General features: G+C 38.9%; 2 protein-coding genes across 2 annotated transcripts in view; both read left to right on the forward strand.

Moving 5' to 3' along the window:
* The window catches only part of LOC146001841 (organic anion transporter 3-like), a 127369-nt gene that overhangs the window by 64412 nt on the left and 38261 nt on the right, over positions 1–24696 (forward strand). The window contains exon 2 of the mRNA XM_083139531.1: positions 7081–7185. The gene's annotated coding sequence lies outside the window, so the exon portion shown is untranslated. The remainder of the gene's footprint in view (positions 1–7080; positions 7186–24696) is intronic.
* On the forward strand, positions 20780–21851 carry mRpS2 (mitochondrial ribosomal protein S2). The gene has a single exon (XM_083139530.1). It carries the CDS (start codon positions 20936–20938, stop codon positions 21695–21697), a length of 762 nt encoding a protein of 253 aa, XP_082995656.1. The 5' UTR covers positions 20780–20935; the 3' UTR covers positions 21698–21851.

The following is a 24696-nucleotide window of genomic DNA, read 5'->3' on the forward strand; positions in this document are numbered from 1 at the left end:
GGGGATGCTGAAGGGGGTGCAGGTGACAGGTGACACACGCAACAGAATTCCCACAAAGCATTTTCCTGGCTGCAGGTCCAGACGCCAGGGCCTCGTCAGTCCGCAAAACGAAGTCCAGGGTGCACTACGTGAAACAATTAAAGGGAAGATAAATGAAGAGTAAGAGATGTTGAAGGAGATAAATAGCTGATGTAAAGAAAATAATAAATAACCCTTGGCTCTACAGTCCTCGAAGGGCCTTGGCCTATCTCCCGACTGCCAGTCTCCCTCCCACAATCCTACCTAGAGGTCACTGGCGCAACCACCGGGGGAGCATTGCCCCCTTTCCCAACCTTCGGCGGAAGACAAATCTAGGGGGGGGCAAACATTGACGGCTAAGGGCACCTGCAGGGGGGCACAGGAGAATTGCCCCCCTCGATTTCAAATGTTATGCAAATAAAGGTACATTCCGTAAAATCTTCTTGCTCGTTTCGCTCGCAAGGCCTACTTTTCTCGGTTTCGTCAAGTTCAGAGCCTTAGCTAGGGGACAGCGTTAGTTGGCTACGGATGCCGAGCGATCTAAATGAAAAAAGTTGTATAAGAGAGAATGCCATGTCGTCCCGTGGAATTATTTGTGCCCTATTAAATCAAACATTTTCTTCCTCGCTTCGCTCGGAATATAATTGTTTTCTGTAATGTAATATATTTAAATGATATGTATTGAATAAACTTTCAATACGTACATGATTAATGTTAGCATGTTGCATATATATGTATTCTTATTATGTCGCTCCATGTTGCATATGTGTAAGACATAAAAGTTATACATGTTATATGTACAAAAAATATTATTTAGGGAATGCATATATCATTCATTTTCTGCCATTCAAAAATACAGTTTGTGTGCTTGTTTTCCAGTATTAAGGATAATAACGTCTTTGATACTACTACGATTACAACTACTACCACTAGTAGTAGTAATAATAATGCCATTATTGTTATTATTATTATTGTTGATGGTACGTTTATCCTGGTACTTGCCCCCCCAGACAAAAATTCGTGGTTGCGCCTCTGCTAGAGGTGTGGAGTTCTTCAACTGGTAATGGGGTGAATTGTGGTCAGCACGCCGAACCCTCAGCCGTTATAGGAGATTTTCGAGACCGGGTTATGCTACTCACTCGTACCTCCACAATTTCCTCACGATGGTGGGTTGTCTGCCACCAGTCCTATACATAGGCCGAAAATTCAGTGACTGAACCCAGGCGGACTCGTACCCTCGGAGCCTATAGCACAGCACCTTATAGCTGATGTACCGTAAGAGAAAGTGAGAGAGACAGAGCTAGGGAAACAGAAGGAACTGTAAAACCACAAGCACTGAAGCAGACAGCATCTGAAAATATTCTGAGCGAATTTTTCTTGCGATCCCATTAAGGCGTAGCAGTGTCTCGTCCGATAGCTTTCCAATACTTTGCACGTGTCAAGGTTAACAGAGAAATGCAGACTGACAAGAGTCAAATAACTTGTTAAGTGTTGGTACAGCGCCTTGAATAACGTAGTGTGGAAAACGACCCGAGAAACTAGTTCCCCAGACGGATGACAAACATAGATGGCAGTGCGATCAGTACGAATGCCAATTTTCTTATGAAAGTAATGCGGCTTAGTTAGTTTTTGGAATATATTGTGTAGATTTGTTTGTCTTGAAATGCGGTACGTGAATTGATGGAAATAGTTATATTTGTGGAGTGATTTGCAGTCACGAAACGACATTAAAAAAGTAAAATAAAATTAATAAATAAATAGCATGCGTAACACAAGAAGAAACATCGCAAAGTGATTCCAGACGTCAGGTGTTGGATTGTGTACTAGAGTTTTATTTTTCTATGTTATTAGAATATAAATAGTATCCTGAGAGATATTTCATACCGAGGCGACAAACCACAAGTGTCGCTTGGAAGCGAGCAGTCCGTAATCAATGCAGCCTTTCGAACCGTAAGGACACAAGCTCTGACTGCACAGTTTCCTCGAGATTTTACACCAAAGCGACACGCGACAAACGATACGAGGATTTCACACCAAAGCGACACGGGTCCTTCGGTTCAAGGCAACTTTCATACCGAAGCTACACATGTTGCTTGGAAACGAGCCAATCAAGAGCAACATTTCACATCGTAGCGGCATGACGGGAAGCACAGGCCAGCGTTGCGTTGGTGAAATCCTCAAGCGATAAGTGTCGCATGCCGCTTGTCGCTTTGGTGCGCAATCTCCCTAAAGCAATACACTCGTTGCATCGCGCATGCGCGAACAACAAACCACGGCAACATGTTGCAAGCTATTGAGGAAATGGCCCAGTTTGAGCGACGCACAAGCTACAAACCAACACGTGTGGCTTATCGTGTCGCCTAGATCTGTTGTTGTAATGTGCGGTTTATCGTGTCGCCTATCTGTTGTTCGCACAATTAGCAGCGAACGCTTGCTAATAGACTGAAGGCACCATGTCGCTTGTCACTTAGTTGGGAACTCCCCCTGTAGCGCGTCGCTTCGGTCTGAGCACCGTTCTTTAAGGAGCTTTCCGACCGAAGTAACAAGTAGCACGCGAATACGCCATATGAACGTATCGTTTGCTGTTTGGACCCTCATGTGCAATGAATGCTATTTTACAGTCTGGAAGTGTGTGTCACTAAGCTAAGCGTCAGGTCAACCTTGCAGCAGGTTTTAGCATATGTAGATCCAAACGTGCGCGCAAGTATATAGTTCCACTGAGACGGGTTCTATTCCGACACAACTGCATACTTGCAAGAAAACAGTTATTTAATTTGTAATATACAGACAAAATAATACATTGATTAGCAGGTATGGACTTAATTGGTTGCAATCACTGTGCAGACGAACTTAGAACCGCAGATTCGCCAACTCGAATCTGTATTGCGTTGAAGAGACATTGAAACTTTAGAGCGAGTCGAGCGAGACTGAATGCGTTGCAGAGCGCGTGAAATCGCTGATACCAGTGTTGCACATCCCACTATTTTAACCCTATGTTTATTGTAGAGCGGCGAGAATGGCTGAATCTCCTGTTCAGCGCGCGGTTTTACCCGAATGTTATTTTGGGCTTCATCCGAAAGGAAATGTTCTTCAAAGTCAAGCAAGTTGTTTTAAATGCATAATCCTCCTTGCGGCAACAAGATCAAAGTAAAACAGGGCGTGAGGTGATTTGCCGTCAATGTGCACACGAATTGTATCACGGGTGTTGAATGATTTGCGGTTTGAGTTTAGCAAGAGGAAACGATTGTTTGTTGTTTGACGACAAAAGAATCTCCGCGGTATTAAAATATATCGCAGTGAGAAGAAACATGTTTATTATTTGGACGAGACGTCCTTCAACTCGGTGAGTGGGGGAAGGGGGAATAAACCATGGAAGGATACCACCATGCAAAACCACCGCCAGGGCTGAAGAAACCGACGATGAGGGGAAGGGGGAGGCTTATTGTTTCACCCACTGGCGGCAATGAAAGCTTTGTTGAAGGCGCATATTTACTTTTCAGCGCAAAGAAAGGGAAGGGTGATTATCAGCAACAAATAGACAGACCAAGATTTGAATCCTGGTTTAGTGAAGTGATTCATAAATTGAAACCAGAGTAATAGCGACAGACAATGCACCTGATTGTATATATCACCAATAACAAATCATGCTTTTTTGGTGGTACAACTTGAAGTGCGTGTGTCTTACAGTAACGGATGTATTGCGAACGAAGCAACCAAGTTTTTCATAAATCTATTTCTTTCTAAACCAAAAACAATAATTTGTCATTAAATTCAAGAGGGGCCTATCGTTGTTTACTTTTATCTTTGTTTATTTTTATTTTTGCGTGCTCGAAATATACACACATGCTCTCATGTTTAGAAGTTGTTTCGCTCTTATATTAATGACACATTTATTAAATAATATATGCGCAGAAAGTACTTTTAAAATGTTATGTTTCAGGAGACAAAGAGAAGCAAAAATACAATCCACTTGACATGCATGCGGGTTTTGATGTGTTGTGCGGTTGGCAATACTGTAGATTTTCTCAGTGTCTCCGATGTAAGCAGCTCGGCGGTTGAGGAAAGACTGGCACGGAAGATTCTGAGCTCAGTTCTCGCGCGGATTGATACATAAAACCTGCTGCAAGGTTAACCTGACGCTTGGCTTAGTGTGACAGTGTGAACATCCCGTGTCGCTTGTCCCATTAGTTTGAAAGTTTCCTTACACTCATGTCGATGGCACTAAGAAAGTTTTGTGGGTTTCCCCTTGTCGTTTCTTGCAATCATCATTATCATCATCGCCGTGATTAGTTTAAAGCGGAAGAAAAGAGACAGTAAATATCAAAAATACAAATTCTTCAGTGTGTATATCTTTAAAAGAAATGATTATTATAATAATAACGAACCTAATTCATACACAAAAATTTAGTTGGCAAGAGCATTCCACGCGTATTTTTTCTCCCGTATCATTAACGAAAGTATGACGATAACAGGACGTGGTCGACTGTCTAGAATGTTCGTTAATATCTTCGCGACCACTGTACCAAATATCATAGCAATTATCACATACATAGAAATGCTTCATGTAAAAGAATCAGACGTTGCAGCGAAAACTCCATTTACTTCCATCATAAGCAGACAAATACCAAGCACCGGGATCAACACCAGCGCCTCTAGCGGTATCCTTTCTGAGTGGAACCTGCCAGAGAGGCCAAAACCGTCCGTTTTCCACACTACATTATTCAAGGCACTGTAGTGTCGGAAAATTTCGAACGTACACGGTCGGAAGACTAGCCAATCGACGCAGATGCTAGCTATACTTCCTAGACTAGACGCAAGGTGACAGCTCTCTCTTTTGATCGTTTTTCATCCACCTTTGGCTGATCGCGACGATGAGGATGAGTGGTGATGATATGATACAATTGATGAAGGGGCACTTGACACTAAGGATGGCCAAATCCGTATACATTTTTTTCTGGATATCGGATAATGTTCTCTCCGAAATGACGGGATATCTGATGTGTTCATTATCCGGACCATGTTATCGTTCATCCGTTATACGGGCTAACCACATTATTTATTCGTCATTTTCGTATTTCTCTGCATGGACTTTCTAGAAATCCTTATCAAATCTGTTCTATTTGGATTATCCCTTGCATCCGAAACGTATATCGGACAATTTGAAATCCGAATATCCATTATTCGGATTTTGTAGCCATTCCTACTCGGCACCCATGCCCCTGATTCGAACCGGGGACCACTGTCTCTCTCTTGACTCCGATTTGTGTGTGGAACATGCGCTACGGAACAATGGACGCTATTCTCTCTGTCCATTGTAAGAACGAAGTGTAAACAAATACATGTAACTTTCTTGAAATCCTATTGCCTAATCCTGATGACAGCTGTTGTGCAGAAATATTGCGCGCTGGAAAATAGTAAAGCCATACTATTGAACTACATATATAGATCTTTGTGTAAATGTTAGTCTAAGGACTTGGAGGAAGGAAAATTGACAGAGAGTATGTTTCAAACAAGTTAGTCATTTATTTTTTTCGCCACCAAAGAGAACAAATACCTCTGTGTGACATAAAAGTCCTGAAAACCCTTAAACAATATATAAAGACTTAGAGAAAGGTTTCATTTAGGTGTAAAAACCTACAACAGGTTAATTTAGACTATAAACTTCATCAGCGGACATAACTTGTTATTTCTTATTTACCTGCTAGAAAAAAATAGATTATAAACCTAAAACCCGAGATCTAGTCATAAGTGCCTATTTTGAACGTAACTTATTTTTGAGTGCCAAATCAAGGAAGAAAAATCTGTCGTTCATCACTTTTAGTGTCTATTTTGTACTTCTCGGAGCTTTTTTTCTGCCTATTTTGAATTTTTAGTGCCTATTAATCCTCACCCTGTCCCCTATTCTCCCTAATAACGATGTGAACACGGATAGTGTAAATAATATAGGACGCTGGCAGGTGTCATATTGGAGATGTAGCAAAATTATTATGAAATATTTTGAAAACACTGAATCAGTAATTAAGTTGTGGGAACTCTGTAAATATATAATGATGAAACATTTTGTTTTCTTAAGTATGGGGATTTTATTTCTAAAATAAAATGTAATAACAGGCAAATTATTGGGTGGGCTCGAGCCCCATATAAGTTGGCGCCACTGGTGAACGTCTAGCCCCAGAAACCAATATAAGTTGGCGCCACTGGTGAACGTCGAGCCCCAGAAACCAATATAAAGCCTGAATCACACGGAACTGGAAACCAGTAGGAATGCCCTACTTGACGCTGGACTGTCTACCCATTTGCTAGTTCTCGCCTCACACGATATGTTACCGTACTTGTCTGCGCAGAGCAGACAATCTGTAAACATGGACGAGCAATTTGAAGAATGTTGTAGGAGAATTACTGCTTCGTGCTTTTATTAAAATTTAAAAAATAAAAGTATGGACTTGAGATTGGCTCGAAAAAAATATATGGTAATCAATGCGTACCGAACAAGCTTTTTAATTAACTCGGGTATGCGTATTCATACAATGAGATTCGCAGGATTCATTCACAAATTTAAGGAAAAAATCAAACATTTAATTTAATACACTTGTAATAATAAGGATTTTCATTTTCGGCTAATCATATTTGTCGCGTACACATCTCCTCGCTTTGCATAAATACCTAAATATTAAGGAACTGAACACGAATGCACTGCACGTCATCTCTTTCCTTTTTTTTTTTTTATCGAGAAACTAACAAAAACAGCCAACACTCGGAAACCACAGACAAAAACTCCCCTTTGCAAACTCACAGATTATCTTCACATGACCAAACTTTGCTCTGATTGGCTGTCCCACAGAATCCAGTCGAGGAAAGCCAGTAGCAATTAGAACATGTCCTATTCCTCCAAACCAGGCTGTTATTTTATAACTCGGAAGATTTGCCTGTCATTTTCGGTACAAGTTCTTAATTATTTGGAAAGCACGTATATGGAAATTCCCTACTTTGCAATCACCCTCCAATCATATTCCTTGTCTATAGATTGGAAAACGTACTCAGAGCCCTCTTGTTTATTTCCAGTGACAATGCCAGAACAAATGAACATCGCCCCTTGCTGCCGGCGGAAGTTAACCTTGCTGACACAGGGCCATTTCCTATCGTAGACGGTTGAACATCTGGAGCAAGGTGAGTTTTAGAGCTATTATTATGTGTACGTTCTGGCAAACTGCCACCAAAGACTTCATCAGATTTTGCTATTGAAGTTTCGTCGCTAGAGGTTCAGAGGGTTTAACGATTGTGCCATAAGTATCGAACGATAGCATTATCTAAAATTTCGAGTTGTGGTTGTAGCACAGGCGTGCGCAGACCCTCTGATTAGGGGAAGGGAGAAGAGCAAGAGTCTTGAGGAAAGTACAGGCGGAGAAAGAAACCCCACATTTCATCTCACTCTTTGATAGAACATGTTTTTGTGTTGCAATTTCTGCAGCTCTTAAAAATTACTATCTATACTATTGATAAAATGCTACAAGCAATACCTGTAGTTTCCTTGACCACTGTGAATTTTTATTACACCATGATGCTAAAACCTGTAAAGTTATTGCTTGTTTTTTCGAAGTGTGTCAGTATTGTCAATTCACCCCGTATATGGGGCAAGTTGACTATATATTCGGGGTCAGTTGACAACATGTGTAATTCTATCTCATACATGGTTTGGAATACTTTATTTCAAACAATATACTGCCTTAAAAATTACGGATTACAAAAATGTTACCAAATCAACAGTATAACATGAGCCATAAATGTTCCAAACTTTTATAAGAACAAGTTTACAAAAGTGTTTACAGATTTTTACCCAGTGTTTATTCTTATTCTTATATCACAAATACAAATGCAATATACTGTCCTATAATCCTAATCTAACATAGATTATTACAAACAATGTGTATATATGCAAAGAGGCTTTTGATGGAACAATTAATTGAAGAACAGTTTTCTCAATAGGTCTACAGTATTGCCAACTAGCCTCTTCTTTCCTATTGTGCAACTCACCCCGATCACCATATTGGACTTTCTGCTCATGCCGCTCCTAAACATTGCAGTTTAACAAAGTATCCGAATGTATAGTGGAACCACAAGCAAAGAAACCAACGCGGACCCACGACTCGTGTGCACCGTACGCCCGCGAGGAGGGGAGTGGGAGAGTAAACCTTGCTTCCTTATGGTCCGAGCTGAACGGAAGAAGGAAAAGCTGCGCGGGGACTTTTCGTCCAAGGTTTTTCCCTTGTGGTCGCTCTATAGTATCGGTACAATTGACCATAGTCTTCTGGATAGCCTTACCATAAACTATGTGCTTACTTACTTTGAAAACGTATAAGAATGAATATAGAGTTGAGAAAATTTACTTCGCAAGTAAGAAATGATGTTGTCATGCAGTAGAAACTTTGTGAACAAGACACTCAACTTCTTAGTTATGAGTTGGTTCTAGAGATGACACATATTCACAGTAACCTGCAATGTTGCCAACTCTTGACTGGTGGGAATAAAATGGACTTTGTCAACTCGCCCCTAAGGGCAACTCCCCCCGGTCTCCCCTATGGATGGCTATGGAACCGGGCCGTACATAAGAGTGTGTCCAGACCTGCCGAAAATCACTGTATTAGTAAAATTCAAGCTTTCGTGGCACCAGTTCTTTGACCCCTCATTTATTTCGCCTCTCTGTGGTTAAGAAACTAATTTATACATAAACATGGTTTAGCACAGCAGATTCAAAACAACTACACGTAATTTATTCATTTCCAACAGGGACGGCAATTACGAGGCGGTAGCAGTTGCGGGACAGTAAGCTATCCTTGCCCCCCCCCCCACTTTCGTCACCAAATCGCCGTTACTGATTTCCAATGTATGGACAATTTATTCTGCAGACAAATAGAGCTAACGGAACTAACGAATAAAGTGTGTGGGAGTGTTAGTAACAAGAAATTTGCCACAGAACGACGTTGGATAGTTCAAGTTCACAGGAAATAATTCCCCCTCCGTTCCGTAGTTGCTTGGGACTTTCGTCGGCTTGAAAATAATTAATTTTTAGATAGTATAATGTTGTTTAATAACGGTGATAAAATTCCTCTAACTAAATTTCTAAGTGAGAGTATAAGGGGGAACTGCCCCCCCCCGTGCGCACGCCTATGGATTGTGGGTATGTGCACACGGGGTCAATTGTACCCCTTCAGAAAAAAGGAAGAACTACCTAATTATTCATCGATTCTCCCTTTTATTTGTCATGTCCTTTTTCTTGCGAGAACTCCCTCATTTTTTGTCTACTTTCTTAAGTCATACTTCCTGCTTTTCCCCTGTTTCCTCTTCCATTGCCGGGCTCTTGAACTTCTTTTGTTTCTCTTTCTTCTTCTTCTTCCTCTCCCTGTCTCAATTGATTTATTTTGTTTAGTTCTCTATCTTTCCCACATTATTTTCGCAGTTATCAAATATTTCACGCGAATATTCGTGAGAAATCATAGTATCACATGCTACTATACACTACGGTGATAAACAGCGTGCTACTTTTCCGCGGTTCTGGATTCAAATCCCGGCCTTGGAATGAGTGTTCTTTGCGAGTGTCATTTCATCATAGCATCACTCATCCTCATCGTCGCGATTAGCCAAAAAGTCTCAGAAAAGCGATGCTAAATAACACAAATCAAATTAAACCACATAGATAATATAATGCTTGTGTATCTGTTTCATTCGATATGCACATTGTGTGAATGAGGAAGAGTTGACCTACGTCATCGATTAGTTTCTAAATGTGTATGTTGCGTCTCTCAGGTAAAGTTTACAATATTACAATACCTAAATTGAAGAAGAGGCTTTGTAAAGCAAAAATCCTGAGACGACTATCTCTTACGATTTTCATATAATTAACGATGAAACATGTTAGTACGCGACTTCTTGCTCACCATGTATAACCTGTACAAACATACTCGAGTGCCATATGCCAAGAATGGAAAGGTGTGGGACATGGAACACAAAGGGCGTGACAGTTGATCACAATGCCTGTCGGATAATGTGGTGATAAGATTTTAATTTGTTCTGCACTGAAACAAAAACTTAGACTGTCTTACAAGTGTTCACCTTTTTATTATGTAATTCACAATCTTTGCACGACAGTGGAGCGGTAAATTGTTTGACTTAGGACAGTCCAACACAGTACTTAATTCAGTTCTTAATACTGAGGACTGAATAACCGCTTCCAGTAGCGGCGAGAGAGCAAGGACACCACACTGAGTACTTCGAAATTCCATAAATTCGTTGCATCCTCAATTCAGAGATCATCGGAATGGGCACTGACTGCTACTGAAACACAGGGCAAGATAATGTCAGGGGCGTGATGCTGATCACATCAACCCCACTCACGACCGGATCAAGAAAGTGTGGGGCGTTACCCCCACACCCCCTATACGCCTTCATGGCGTCGTGCTATGCACAGGGGAGCACTTTACTTTTTATTTTTTTGGTCACGATACTTTCGAAATTATAAGTTGTGCAAGTAAGAACGTCCTAGAGACTGTGAGACATGAAACAGAAGATAAGGTGTTTCTTGTAAGAACTATTCTTCTCGTTAAAGTCTACATAGCTATGAAACAGAGGATCATAAATGATCATATTTACTAGTCACGTCAAAAAGTATAATATCTAGTTTAAAAAAAAGAGTCGGTTGATGACAACTATAAAAATAGAAGTACAGGCGTGCTTTAGTTAAAGAGAGTTCAGGATAATTTTCATGGACGAGTTTTCTTTGGCAGTGGCCTGACCGGGAAGGTGAATGTATCCCCTAATTTTAACCCAGCATTAAGAATAAAAAAAAGGTCAAATGCAGAAAAAGATGGCAAATTCAGGAGTGAATTCTTTAAAAAGAAGAACAACATAATCTCCCTGTTATGGTCTCACCTCCCTTTACACAAAACTGGACACGCCACTATGTGTGGACAGTGTTTCAATCTTAAGAGTATTAGAAGGTATAGAGAGAGCGTGTGTGACGTCAGCTGAAGCCAAAATAGCTTGTGGCGGCCGCCATGTTGGGATGTTCCACACGGCTGTTGTTTCTATTTGTTAACATTCAGCGAGAGGGAATTTCGTCGGGAAAATTAAGGCTGCTTGTTATGTTTCTTTATGTTTAAATCGTCAGAAACAATAACACGAACCTCTTAGTAACTAATTTTGATGAAAAAGACAAAGAGGTCTAGACAGTGCCGGACCTATAAGTCTTCCCCCCCCCCGCAAAATATTCCCAAAGGCCCCCCTACCTACACCCACCCACACATACACGCCCAACTCAAAATTTTTAAATGGGAAGGGGGTTATGTGATATGATATGGTATGATATGATTTATTTAATTCCTTTGACCATTGTACAGTGGTTGTTTTCCACACATGGTATAGAACATGTCAGTACATTACAGTTAATAATTATTTTCAAATAGGTACAAGTATGAAGATATTATACATAACATTTAAAAAACATCGATTACATTATAATTGATTTTCCTTGTTCTTGCTAGTGTTAGTTGCAAGGTTTACATTAATTTACATACATATAATAGATAAAATCAATACATACATATACATGTCCTAGGAGTTCATTTAGGATGTGACAATTTGCAATTTATTGTCAGGTACTCTATAACAGAATAAAAACAATGATCTAATACGTATTTTTTACATGCTTTTTTTTAGGTTGCTGATTGTATTATTTTTATATCACTTGGAAGGTTATTGAAACAGTGAACAGCCATGTATTTCGGTCCTTTCTCAAATAATGTGGTGTTGTGTGATGGTATCGTGAGGTTGCTTCCATTCTTTGTGTAGTATTTATGTGAGGAGTTGTTGCATTTGAAGGAATCGTCTAAGTCAGTTTTTACATACATCAGCAGATGAAGTATATATATATGCTTGTATACAAGCATGGTGAGGGTAATATGCCTAAGTTTTTAAACAGTCTTCTGCAGAGTGTATTTCTCTTAGCTCCTGCTATTATTCTCACAATTTTCTTTTGCAGCACAAAAATTTTATTACTATTAGTGGAATTTCCCCAGAAGATTATACCTATGTTAATAAAGATTGAAACATGGTGTAATTTTCAATGTTTCTAAGTTTGATATTGATTTCAGTGTATTAATGGCAAATCAGAGGCGTGGCTTGTATGTAACCGGTGTTACCTCAGGTAACAGCAAAATGTAAAGAAATTAAAATGTTTTTTCTCAATAAAATAACAACATTGTTAAATAAGTTAACCGACAGCGTTGCAGTTGAGTGTATATTGCAGAGGACATTTTTTTCTGCAGCCGACAAAAGCGAAGAGACAGGCCGTTCCGCTACCCTCAAGAGGCAACAAGAGGAAAGGTCGCCCGCCAATGCAAGGGAACGGCGGGGAAAGACTTGGAGGCAAGTATGCTAGGGGGTTATTCATATGCCTGTTTAGGGGCCCTGTTGCCGCTGCGTCTTCCCGGAGCAGCAAGTGTTGTCACATTGGATTTCCAGAAAAGAGCAAAATCCCGCCCAAAACGGGGATACTATTTCTCTGAAGCAACAAGAGCTAGAGTGCAAAACCAAAGTTGGATTTAACTACAACTGAGACCGTTTAGTAATATACGAAAAGATAAATACTTGATGCGATTCGTGATTTGGACAAACCTTGCGCCAAAAAACTAAGTTGGCAACAGTAGTATGTACATCTGGACTTCCTCCCACCGCTGGAGGAGGGGAATTCTGTCGTCTGCTCAACGCAGAAAAGTCAAACTGACCCGAATGTGTGGTTCTTCTTCCCCTTTCCACCTGTTTGCAAAGAAACAGAGATGGTTGACAAGGCTCGACTACTATTCACTGGATTTTCGCGGTAACTCTCTCATGAGTGGTAGTTCTTTCTATGAGTGATTGTGGCTAAATAAATCATTGAGCGGATTAAAAAAAAGGGAGAGAGAGAGAGAGAACAAAAATCCAGATCAAAGGCATGATTTGGGGATGGGGGCGGTAACACTTTTGAAAAAGTCACGCCACGCCACTGTGGCAAATATAACTTTGCCTAGTTTTGCGGAAAGGTTATCTATGTGTGGGTCCCATTTTGAGCTTTCGTGAATCCATACTCCCAGGAATTTGACTGTTTTAACGTGGTTTACTGTCATATTACCTAATGTAACATTTGGTTCATTTATTAGATATTTTATTCCTTGTGTGATGAAAATTGACAGCAACAGTTTTGCTGCTGTTTAATACTAAATTATTGTCAGTACATAGTACACTGTTTTCTCACATCTGGAAAATGATGCATTTGTAACAATCATATTTTTTTCCGGATTAAAGATAGGTTGAAGAAACCTTCACCCCTGCATTTCTCGTAAAATTCTAGCCTCATTTGATTCTAGTCTGACTGCCACTGGGGTGGGTGATCTATGGTCGGAATTTTTCCGGCTTTGTCCCACACAACTCAAATGCTATAAAGGGGAGGGGGTGGGGTAAAGGCGGCCGCAGCGTGATGATGATCACATCATCTCCAAGATGGCCGACATTGAAAATGTGTGGGGCCCTACCCCCACATTCCCTAAATATGCCTTCATGGCAAGGTGCTATATGCACAAGAAATACAATTTTTCTTTTACTTGTATATATTGTATTCGTTTCTGTACCCATGAGTAACTAAGTTTGTTTTTTAGATACGCATATACGAATCCTCCACTATGACAATGGCTGAGGGCCCCCCTAAAGACTTAATCTCTCCGTCCCCCCCCGCACTGCGGGGTTTTGCGGCTTGTAGATTCGGCAATGGATCTAGACCTTTTTATGTACTGGGGCGTATTCATTTACCATATGTAATGAATATGAATTGCATTATAACTCCTACACTCGCAAAATCATCACAAAACATTATTATATAAAAATATGAGGTTTAATACGATTTAATAATACAATTTACGCCACCTCAATAAGTAAGTCAAGATTATAGATAGATTTCGGACCGAAACATCAAGCGATAGGCGACAAAGACAGGAGCCCGAATGGAAGCATTCAAACCGAAGCGACAGGCGATAAGCGATAAGTGTCACTCAAACTGGGTCATTTCCCCAATACCATACATAGTGTTAGTGTCGCTTCGGTGTGTTGTTCGCGCATCTGCGGTGAATATTTTGCTTTGGTGAGAATTCACACCGAAGCGACAGGCGACTCGCATAGCTTCTTATTTATTATCTACTCGCAGTGTCACTGAAATGTACAGATAGTATGCACTATATACGAATATTCCACGCTCAAATCCCTACTTCCACCACTGTATCAGCTGTATTTGTGGCACATCCCAAGATGGAGGTTTTACCTCACCCCTTCCCCCCACGGCTTCATTCCCCTCGCCCAGAAAACACGCTTGCAATCTCTCTATTCCCATCTATACTCTAAAAGTTGCAGCGCGAGCAGCGACGCAGTGACAAGAATATGAACTACAATTATACATGGTACAGAACCGTTTTATGACATACGAAAACCACGCTCTCTTTCCTACCATAATAAAACACTCTCAGATCCAACTTATTTACGCTAGCTATACATTCGATATACATCAACTAGCAAGTAACTGTATTAATAATTATACATCACAGAACATCTCCCAACTATTGCCGACTCAATTACCTCACTAAACCACGCGACACAGACCATCAACATTCAGCTAAGTATGTGCAGTCATCGGCAAATATAGTAGTAGGTAAACTGTCCATGGCCATTATATTACACCCCCACCTCCACCCGGTACCCATTTATTCGAGTGTGGAACCTGGGAGCCGCTCCATGCAAGGACAATGTTGGAAAAATTTGCACATGAAATCACCCGTACATACGTACAGTTATATACATAATTACCAGTGGCGTAGCATGGACATTTCGGGTGGGAACGCCAAGTCCGAAGGAAGAGTCGGCCCTTTCTTGCTTAATAATTTACTTATGGTATTAGTCGCCACAGGTATTATTTGCCTGAAGTAAGCTGGGTTTTCAATAAAACATCATCATTGCATGTTTTAGCTAGACAATTAGATGCCTCACTATGCCACAGATGTTTTGAACTCTGGTGTTCTATACCTTTTTTTATATCTTTCTGCATGACGCAAGTCATTAAAAACCTACGTGAATCACAAGCGCCTCTGCACAACAGTAGACGTCATTGTTGTGGGCGATCCAACTACTGATTGATTTGGTTTATTTTACTTCGCTTTTCTACCACTTTTGGTTAATTGCGAATATGAATATGAGTGATGATATTGATGAAGGGACACTGACAAAGAACACCCGTGCTCACTCCGGGATTCGAACCAGGGACCTCTGTCGTCTTGGCGCACTGTGAAAAGCAGAGTGGATGATCCAAATATCGTACACTCTACTGACGTAACAGTGCCGATTAGTAATTCAGACCACTGTTTATTACATCTTGAGAATGCTGATAAACATTTTAAAATAATTTTCTCCAGAGACCATTCGATGTTAAGAGTTTTCAAATGAATTCTAAACATTTCCATTCACACAATATTAAGTAGTTAGATAATAACGAAAAAATACAATAAAAAAATAATAGTTTTGCAGGTTAAGTGGTAGAGCAGCCACAGGCTGAATTTCTACCACGAGGACTTCACCAACTTATTTGACAAAAACTGTGTTGATCTTTTAGTTTCTAATACACATCGCTGTTCGTGCGATAAATTATACAATGCAGTGGCCATTAAGAAGCAGTATATTTGAGATTGGTAAAGTTACGTCAGTCAATATTGCGTATTGTAGCATCACACAGCACGAGGCATGAGCGCGAAGAGCAAAGAACCGGGTGCGGGTAGGAATTCTGCCGCTATCGTCTGCTTCAGAAGGCAGGAAGGGTCACATGAACCAATCACGGTAGACCTCTCGTACGCCGGCGTAAGAGAGCCCATTTACGCGCGTGCTGTAGAAATGGAAGCGTTCCCTCCATAAAGGCAGCAAGGAATAAAGGAGTCCTGTACGCAGAACCTGCTCGGCGTCCGGCCGGGAAAGGCATTGAAAAGAGATGCTAGAACGAGTGTTGAGAGTGGAGCGTTGCAAGCGGATCGCGAGAAATAGCCATTATAATGCCATGAAGGTCAAACATATATGAATTTAGTCACGTTTTACTTTATAATCACAGCATTTAAGCATTTTTGAAATTTTAAATCTGGGAACGTCGGACGTACGGGCGTACTATAACGCTACGCCACTGATAATTACAGTCAATTTCGGTGAAACCCCGTTTTTGTTTCATGAAATATGAAGATTAAAATTTTTAACCTTTCTTTTAAATGTTATTCAAAGACAAAAATGGTTATCGAAGGTCACTTTGAGGGGGTTGGTTTTACGTACCACTTTTGGTATTCCCGTCTTCTTTATTATTGATGATATGAAAATTCTGTTAGGTGACTGTAATGCACAGATTGGCAAAGAAGAGACATTTAAACCCACGATTGGTAAAGAAAGTCTTCATGAATTAAGTAATGATAATGGTATAAGATTGATTACTTTTGCAACCTCAAAGAATTTAATTGTGAAAAGTACCACTTTTAAACATAAAGATATCCATAAATATACCTGGTCTTCTCCAGATGGTAAAACTCATAATCAGATAGATCATATTCTCATTGATAAGAGAAGGCATACTAGTATAATTGACGTTCGTACACATAGAGGTGCTGACTGTGCCAGTGACCATTATTTAGTAATTGCTAAATTAAGAGAAAGACTCTCAGTGATAAATCATAAGCAACAAAATCTAAAAGTTCTAAAATTTGATACAGGAAAGTTTACTGATGAAAGAATTAAGAAAAATTACCAAATTAAACTGTCAAATAGATTTGATGTTTTGCAGGATTTAAATGATGATGAAAATATAAATGAAACAGACGTAAATAAGAATTGGGAGCACATACGTAATGCAATAGAATCAGCAGCTAAAGAAAGTATAGGATACCATAAACCGAGAAAAAGTAAGCCATGGTTTGATAATGAATGTCATAATCTAATAGAAATAAGAAATCAGGCTAGACTTAGGTGGTTAAATAACTCTGATGATACAAATCTAAACAATTATAATAGAATAAAGCGAGAAGTTAACCGCACGTTTAGAAGTAAAAAACGAGATTACTTGAAAAGCAAAATTAACGAAATTGAAACAAACAGCAAAAATAAAAATATCAGAGATTTATATAAAGGTGTAAATGAGTTTAGAAAGGGGTGGCAACCTGAAGTAAACTTGATAAAAGATAAAGACGGTGATTTTCTAGCTGACCCAAGCGATATTCTAAATAGATGGAAGAACTACTTTAATGACCTTTTAAATGTCCATGTAGGAGATAAATCAGAAGTAAATGAAGTCCACACAGCAGAACCTTTAGTTCCAGAACCTAACTTGACTGAAGTTAAAGAAGCTATTAAAAGGCTAAAGAATAACAAAGCACCTGGCATTGATTTAATACCAGCTGAGTTAATTAAATATGGTGGAAATTCATTAATATGTCAAATTCATAAATTAATTTGTTTAATATGGAATAAAGAAGAAATCCCTCAACAGTGGAAAGAATCCATAATTGTTCCTGTGTTTAAAAAAGGTGATAAAATGAACTGCAATAATTACCGTGGAATTTCTCTACTCTCAACAACATATAAAATATTATCTAACATTCTTTTAACAAGACTAACCCCATATGCTAATGAAATTATAGGTGATTATCAATGTGGATTTAAACGCAACAGATCAACTACAGATCAAATTTTTCACATCAGACAGACACTCGAAAAAAAGTGGGAATATAATCAAAATGTCCATCAGCTATTCGTTGATTTCAAAAAAGCATATGATTCGGTCAAAAGAGATAAATTATATAATATATTAGTAGAGTTTGGAATACCTAAGAAGCTTGTTAGTATGATAAAAATATGCACCAGTGAAACAGAAAGTAAAATTCGTGTGGGTATTAATATGTCTGACAAATTTACAATTCATGATGGGTTAAAACAAGGAGATGCATTATCTCCATTGCTCTTTAATTTTGCCTTAGAATATGCTGTTAGGAAGGTAAACGAAACTAAAGAAGGACTAAAATTAAATGGTGTGACTCAGTTGTTAGCATATGCAGATGATGTAGACTTACTGGGGGATGATGTGAATACAATTAAGAATAATGCTAAAATATTTTTCAAAACTGCTAAAGAGATAGGTTTGGAAGTTAACAAAGAGAAAACTAAATATATGCTTACAGGCCGAAACCAAGTGTTAGGTAATAATCAAAATCTAATTATTGGTAACAACTCGTTTGAACCAGTTTCCAAATTCAAATACTTAGGAGTAATATTAACAAATGAAAATTATATTAAAGAGGAAATAAAAAGTAGGCTTAATTCAGGAAATGCATGTTACTTCTCTCTTCATAAACTTTTGTCTTCTCTTTTAATATCTAAGAAACTAAAAGTTAAAATATACAAAACAGTAATTTTGCCTGTAGTATTATATGGGTGTGAAACTTGGTCCCTTACATTGAAAGAGGAACATAAATTGAGAGTATTTGAAAATAGGATCCTTAGGAAAATATTTGTACCTAAAAGGGATGAGGAGACAGGTGAGTGGAGAAGGTTACATAATTTAGAACTACATAATTTGTATTCATGTCCAGACATTATTAGAATAATTAAATCAAGAAGACTTAGGTGGGCAGGCCATGTGGCACGAATGGGAGAGGAAAGAGGAGTTTACAGGATTCTTGTTGGGAAACCTGATGGTAAGAGACCAGTAGGAAGGCCAAGACGAAGATGGAGGGACAACGTGGAGATGGACCTAAGGGAAATCGGTAGGGATGGAAAAGAGTATATAGATCTTGCACAAGATAGGGACAGATGGAAGGCCTGTGTTGCTGCAGCCATGAACCTTCGGGTTTAAGAAGGCTAGAGAGTTAGTTAGTTAGTTAGTTTTATTATTTTTTATTTATTTGTTTTTTTAATTAATTTATTATTATTACTTAATATTATTTTTCTAAAGTTTCCTTTAGCTCCCCTCTTGGTACGCCAGTGGTCACATCATCTATCCTATCAGTTCATCACCATCACGAACATTATAACTGAATTAGTTTCCAGCCTCACTTTCCTTCCAATGTTTTCGAAATATAAAGGGATATATATATATATATATATATATATATATATATATATATATATATAGAGAGAGAGAGAGAGCATTCCCTGACATTCGCTACGAGACTCGGCAGCAAGCTGCCCGGCATCAGCGCTTGTCTTTCCCGGTGAAAGGGTCAGCGACAGTCGATATAGTCGGCTATTAAAATTACAGTTTTCATATTGTGTACTAACCTTGACTACAGAAGGTGTTCAAAATGATGTCCCTATGCTGCAACACATTCCTGGCATCTCCGAAGGAAATTGTCATTTACACGTGCAAGTTCGTCTACTGTAAGTCTCCCGATTTTTCGTACAATATTATCTTTTAACTCACGGATGGTGTGCGGATTGTCTTTGTATACTTTATTTCCCCTGTATACTTTATTTCCTCATTTTTCTTTCCATTTTTATTCAGAACTGACCCTGTTACTCTAAACTTTTTTACAAGGTTTAATGTAAGCGACTGTAGCGGACCCGTTCACCGGGAAAGACAAGCACTGATGCCGGGCCGCTTTCCGCCGAGTCTCGTAGCGAATGTCAGGAAATGCTCTGTATATATATATTAAAAAAAAAGAAATAGCAAAAGGACAAAAAAAGTGAATTATTCATAATAATCGTTTTATGTTTGTGATTCTGATTAATTTTATAAACGAACTATGAATTTTAGAAGAAAACATTAAAACGAATACAAAACAATAACGATGTCCAAAGTCGACAAGATAATACTGACAGGGACAGTTAAAAATAATAATAAGAAGAAATTCCATTGTTCTCGTCACGATTAACGTAATGAAGCAATTAATAATGGATAATTATATATATATTTATATAAACCACAAGGCACAGTGGCGGCGAGGTTGGCAATTGCCTCCCCCCCTACCTTTTACCACTTTTGCTACCGGAATCTTATATACCAAGGGAAGGAAATCTGTCCTTGCCCCTCCACCCAGTTTTGGTACCTTGCCCAATTCCAGTTTTGGAACCCAATCGCCGCCACTGACAGCAATATTATATACTGTATTATCGCGGTTATTTTGTGCTGTGACCGTTGATTAGGCGACTCCGGCGAAACAATCTTTACACCGAAGGTTCCAGGTTCGAATGCCTGTTTGTGCAGTGTTCAGGCCCGTAGCCAGGATTTTACATCCCTTATCAGCAGCCACCATCTAAAGGTGAAAATGTGGGAATGGAGAAGCCCTGAAGATGAATTTCTCGTTGCATTACAAATTATTATACAGGATGTTTAATTAATTACCACTATTTAAATTAGATATTTGTAGGATTTCGGGGGGCTTAACCCCTCCTTAGCCCTCCCCTGGCTATGTGCATGGTTGTTGCTTTTTGAAGTATCCCTTATCAAGTCCCATTTCATCATCATTCATTGTTACCGTCGCAATTGCAATTAGAGCTATAAGACGACAAAAATAGTAAAAATACAAATGCATTTGGGAAATTGTGAGGATGTCATGGATCATCGTCACTGATCAACCCAGTTCAATTGAACAAAATTTCTTCATCGACTTGCACCCACTGAGCAATGCGATGCACATCGTAACGATCGCGTTGCTTCGCTACGCCCCCACATCGTATCGCCTCTGGCCGTCTGGAATCGCGCCGCGCGCCCAAGTTCTGAAAGAAGCTGAAAATTGTAATGTCGACATTGTAGAATGTTGTCTTTGTGAAGTATTAATGAAAGATCTGCGAAGAACGTGTTTTTATGTTATTTTATGAAGCGTAAAGGAAAATGTTCCGATTAGTGCGTGTAAAAGGATTGAACAGAAAATGCAATACGAAAACTGTCTGCAGATATTCTACTGCCAATGCTGTAGTGAAAGAAGAATGCTCCCCAGAAACATCTGTGGTGGTGGATCCTCTACGGCATCCGGATTATTTTCACGTTCGTGATCTTTTCACAGTGAAAGATCTTTATGATGCAAGAGTTCACTTTGGTCACAAGGAAGGATCTCTGGATGAAAGAATGAAGCCCTTTATATTTGGTTCTCGCCTGGGTCATTTGATCATAGACCTGGACAAGACAGCTTATCACTTACGGCAAGCCTTGAATTTTGTAGCCCACGTAGCGTTTAATGATGGGATAATATTGTTTATTTGTAGAAGTCCTCAGAACATGCATGTTGTGGAAAAAACTGCCAATGAATGTGGAGAATATGCTCACACGAGGCTTTGGCGACATGCAACATTCACTAATGCAAATTGTTATTTTGGTGCAATAACACGATTACCTGATTTGTGCATATTTATTAATACGTTGGATACTGTACTTGAAGAGCATCAAGGCGTGAAAGATTCAGCAAAAATGCTTGTACCCACTGTGGGAATAGTAGATTCAAATTGTAATCCCAATCTCATTACTTATCCCGTTCCAGGAAACGATGATACACCATGTGCAGTGGAACTTTATTGCAGGTTATTTAAAGAAGCTATTCTACGAGGAAAAGCCAAAAGAAAAGAACTTGACAGTGTAGTAAATGACATGCAAGAGTAGAGAATTTTGGACATTGGTAGTTACGTTTAGCCATTGAACATAGCGTATATCTATATATGATGTATTTGTGAAATGAAATTCACAATTGTACATTTTTCTAGCCATAATTAAGCTATTTACCTTGCTGTCATGTGAAATAAAAGTAAGGTGAAGATTGGAAGTGTAGTTAATTGAATACCTTTCTTATAAAAAGTTACAGGACTGATACATTTGGGTCTAGGGACCCGTATTATTAATAGTGTATGTGATATATAGACACATGCTAATGATGTGGTGTTCACAAAATAATGATGCCAGATACCTAGCTGGTGTGAATTGTGTTAAAATTAGAAGAATATTGGGTATTCATGATTGGGAAAAGAGAGACGCGGTAGTATATAAATACGGAGAAACTAGTACTCACTTTTATCCGCGAAGCTGTTTTTTCTTCTTTTTCGATTAATTTCAGTGGCCACTGCCACCATCCTCGTTGGAACTTGCTGCGCTGTTGCTTGGCGTGCGTCACAAAAAGACGCACGCCAAGCAACAGCGCAGCAAGTTCCAACGAGGATGGTGGCAGTGGCCACTGAAATTAATCGAAAAAGAAGAAAAAACAGCTTCGCGGATAAAAGTGAGTACTAGTTTCTCCGTATTTAATATTGGGTAGTTATGCGATATCGCCCGAACACCTCTCACTTGTTTATTTTGTTAATTTTAGCCTTTATACTTACCTATTCTGCATTGCGAAAGTTTCTTTAAGGTGAAGTTATGCCTTTTTCCATACATAGTGTCAACTTTTCATATTACGAGTCATTATTTGTCTTCCTTGTTCCGCTTGGGTAACAGACAATATGGCATGCACTCGTCATGGATCATCGTGCTTGTGTTTTGTTGATTTGGAGTGGATATGCAGTGTTTCAACCTTCTGAACCAAAGAATACCTATTTTCATGTTCATTATGTCATCACAAACCATTGACGGATAGCCCCAAAAATCCATTCACGATAGCCCCAAAAACCATTGACGGATAGCCTTAAAAACCATTGACGATAGCCCCACGGACCATTTCTGGTTAGTTTGGGTTAGGTAAGTATAGTTAAAAAAAGAAAGAAAATTCCCGTAAAAAAAAGGCACGTTTGGAAACACTGGCTAGACCACATGACTTTCGATGCTCATGCCATCTGCAGGTACATAATGGAAACAACAGCATAATGTTGTCGCTTTACAGAAAATGCAAGTTCCTTGCATAAGAAGTGATTATTTCTTGTTCTGCAGCATTCTATGGTGAAGTTTTCAGTTTCCGTGAAAGAAAATACCTTGAAGAACTTCAACAATGCTACAGAAACTGATTTCAGTAAGTAGTTTCTCCTGTAAATTTGAAGAAATCCGTTCGGGCGATATTGCATATTTACCGAATAATGACGTTGTAGTTGAACACACTAAAATTCCTATAATTTCTTTTTCTTTGGACAACCCAGATAGTGGTAAAATCAAGAGGCAATATTTGACGCAAAGTTGTTTTTTAGGAATAGGTTAGGCATTGTAGGAATTTCAGTTTGTGTTTCATAGTTTCTAATGCAATTTTTATTCATGGTTTCAATTCTGTAACAATTTTTGCAAATTGTGCAGGGAAATAAGAAATAAGTTTAAAACAAAAAATGATTGATGAGGTTCAGAGAAAGACACCAAAACTATTAATTTTTGAGGAATTAAGTTGTGAAAAGTAGGAAAAAAAATCATGTTCTATCTGTGCTTGTGTACAACTGTAAAATTTAATTTCTTGTAAAGAATGAATGTGTATTATGATGATGTCTGAATGTGGCACCAATTTTCTTCAGACAATCCGAATTCAAAACCAGTTGCGATATATAGGGATTTGTACATTTGAATGCATCAAAAGTTTGCAGGTGACTTGCCTTATCCCAGTTCTTAAGAGAAGTACGTAATTTTATGGAGTGACTATCTTCACCAGGCGGTGCGGCTAGATTTTGTGCTATTTTCACCTGGTTTTAAGCTGCACATGAAATCTGGCCTGGCCTGTTACATGGATATGTGTATTCTTTAGTTGGTGTGTATCAAGCTTTGTCTGTTTCCACTTACCATGCATACGGTTGAAAAATATCGTATGGTGTTCTGATAAGGACTGCTAATATGTCGCACATGGTATGAACTTGTATTACGTTCCTAAATGTTTTCGTTGTTATGTTAGTCAGGTTTGGGGTTATTAGAATTCCTTCTGGAAATACTTCCAATGGCTGATCATATGATTTGTGGTCGTCATCATTTTCTGCTATTCTTAATACCTGGTGGAAATAGTCCCAGGTGCTATTCTCGTCACTTGGTGAAAGTAGCTTCATATGCTATTCTCACCACATGGTGAAAATTAGTCGCGGACATAATTTTAATTGTGACATTAACTTCTTGAATATGTGTAAATGCACATTGAGTTATTCTTCTCAAGCCTTCATTGAAAACAGACTTGTAAGGGCATCCTATCTACGTGATACAAAAATTCCTGATCCCCCCTCCCCCCTTAAAAAAAACTAGAAGCAAAATACCCATGATGTTGACTTGTCCTTACATAGGCTATTTGTATTTGTAAGTTGACTTAACAATTATCCATCTCCATCAGGCTATTATATACATTTATTCAGGTGGGAATGGGGGATTTCCCCCCTTGCTTGATAAATGTTATCCATGGGGGAAATGTTATATGGCATAAAGTCATTATCTCATGCTGTCCCTAGACAGTCAGTAGAATTACCCCTACACACTGGAAATTACTTAAATACCACACTGCATTTATTGTAACAACTTGTGAACATACTTTTTAATTTATGACAAACAATGTAAGAACTTGAAAATACACTATGACATAAAATGTTTTTGTCCATGAAGGATTGTGCTTGTAACATAACATGTGTGTTAAAGAATGTTGTACACATGTACAGGAGAAGAGAGGCAATGCAGAAATACAAATGCAATGCAACTAAACCTAACTGATGTATTGTACAGAGAAT

The sequence above is a fragment of the Lepisma saccharinum genome, chromosome 18 (assembly GCF_977018435.1).
Source record: "Lepisma saccharinum chromosome 18, izLepSacc3.1, whole genome shotgun sequence".
In the NCBI taxonomy this organism is placed as follows: domain Eukaryota; kingdom Metazoa; phylum Arthropoda; class Insecta; order Zygentoma; family Lepismatidae; genus Lepisma; species Lepisma saccharinum.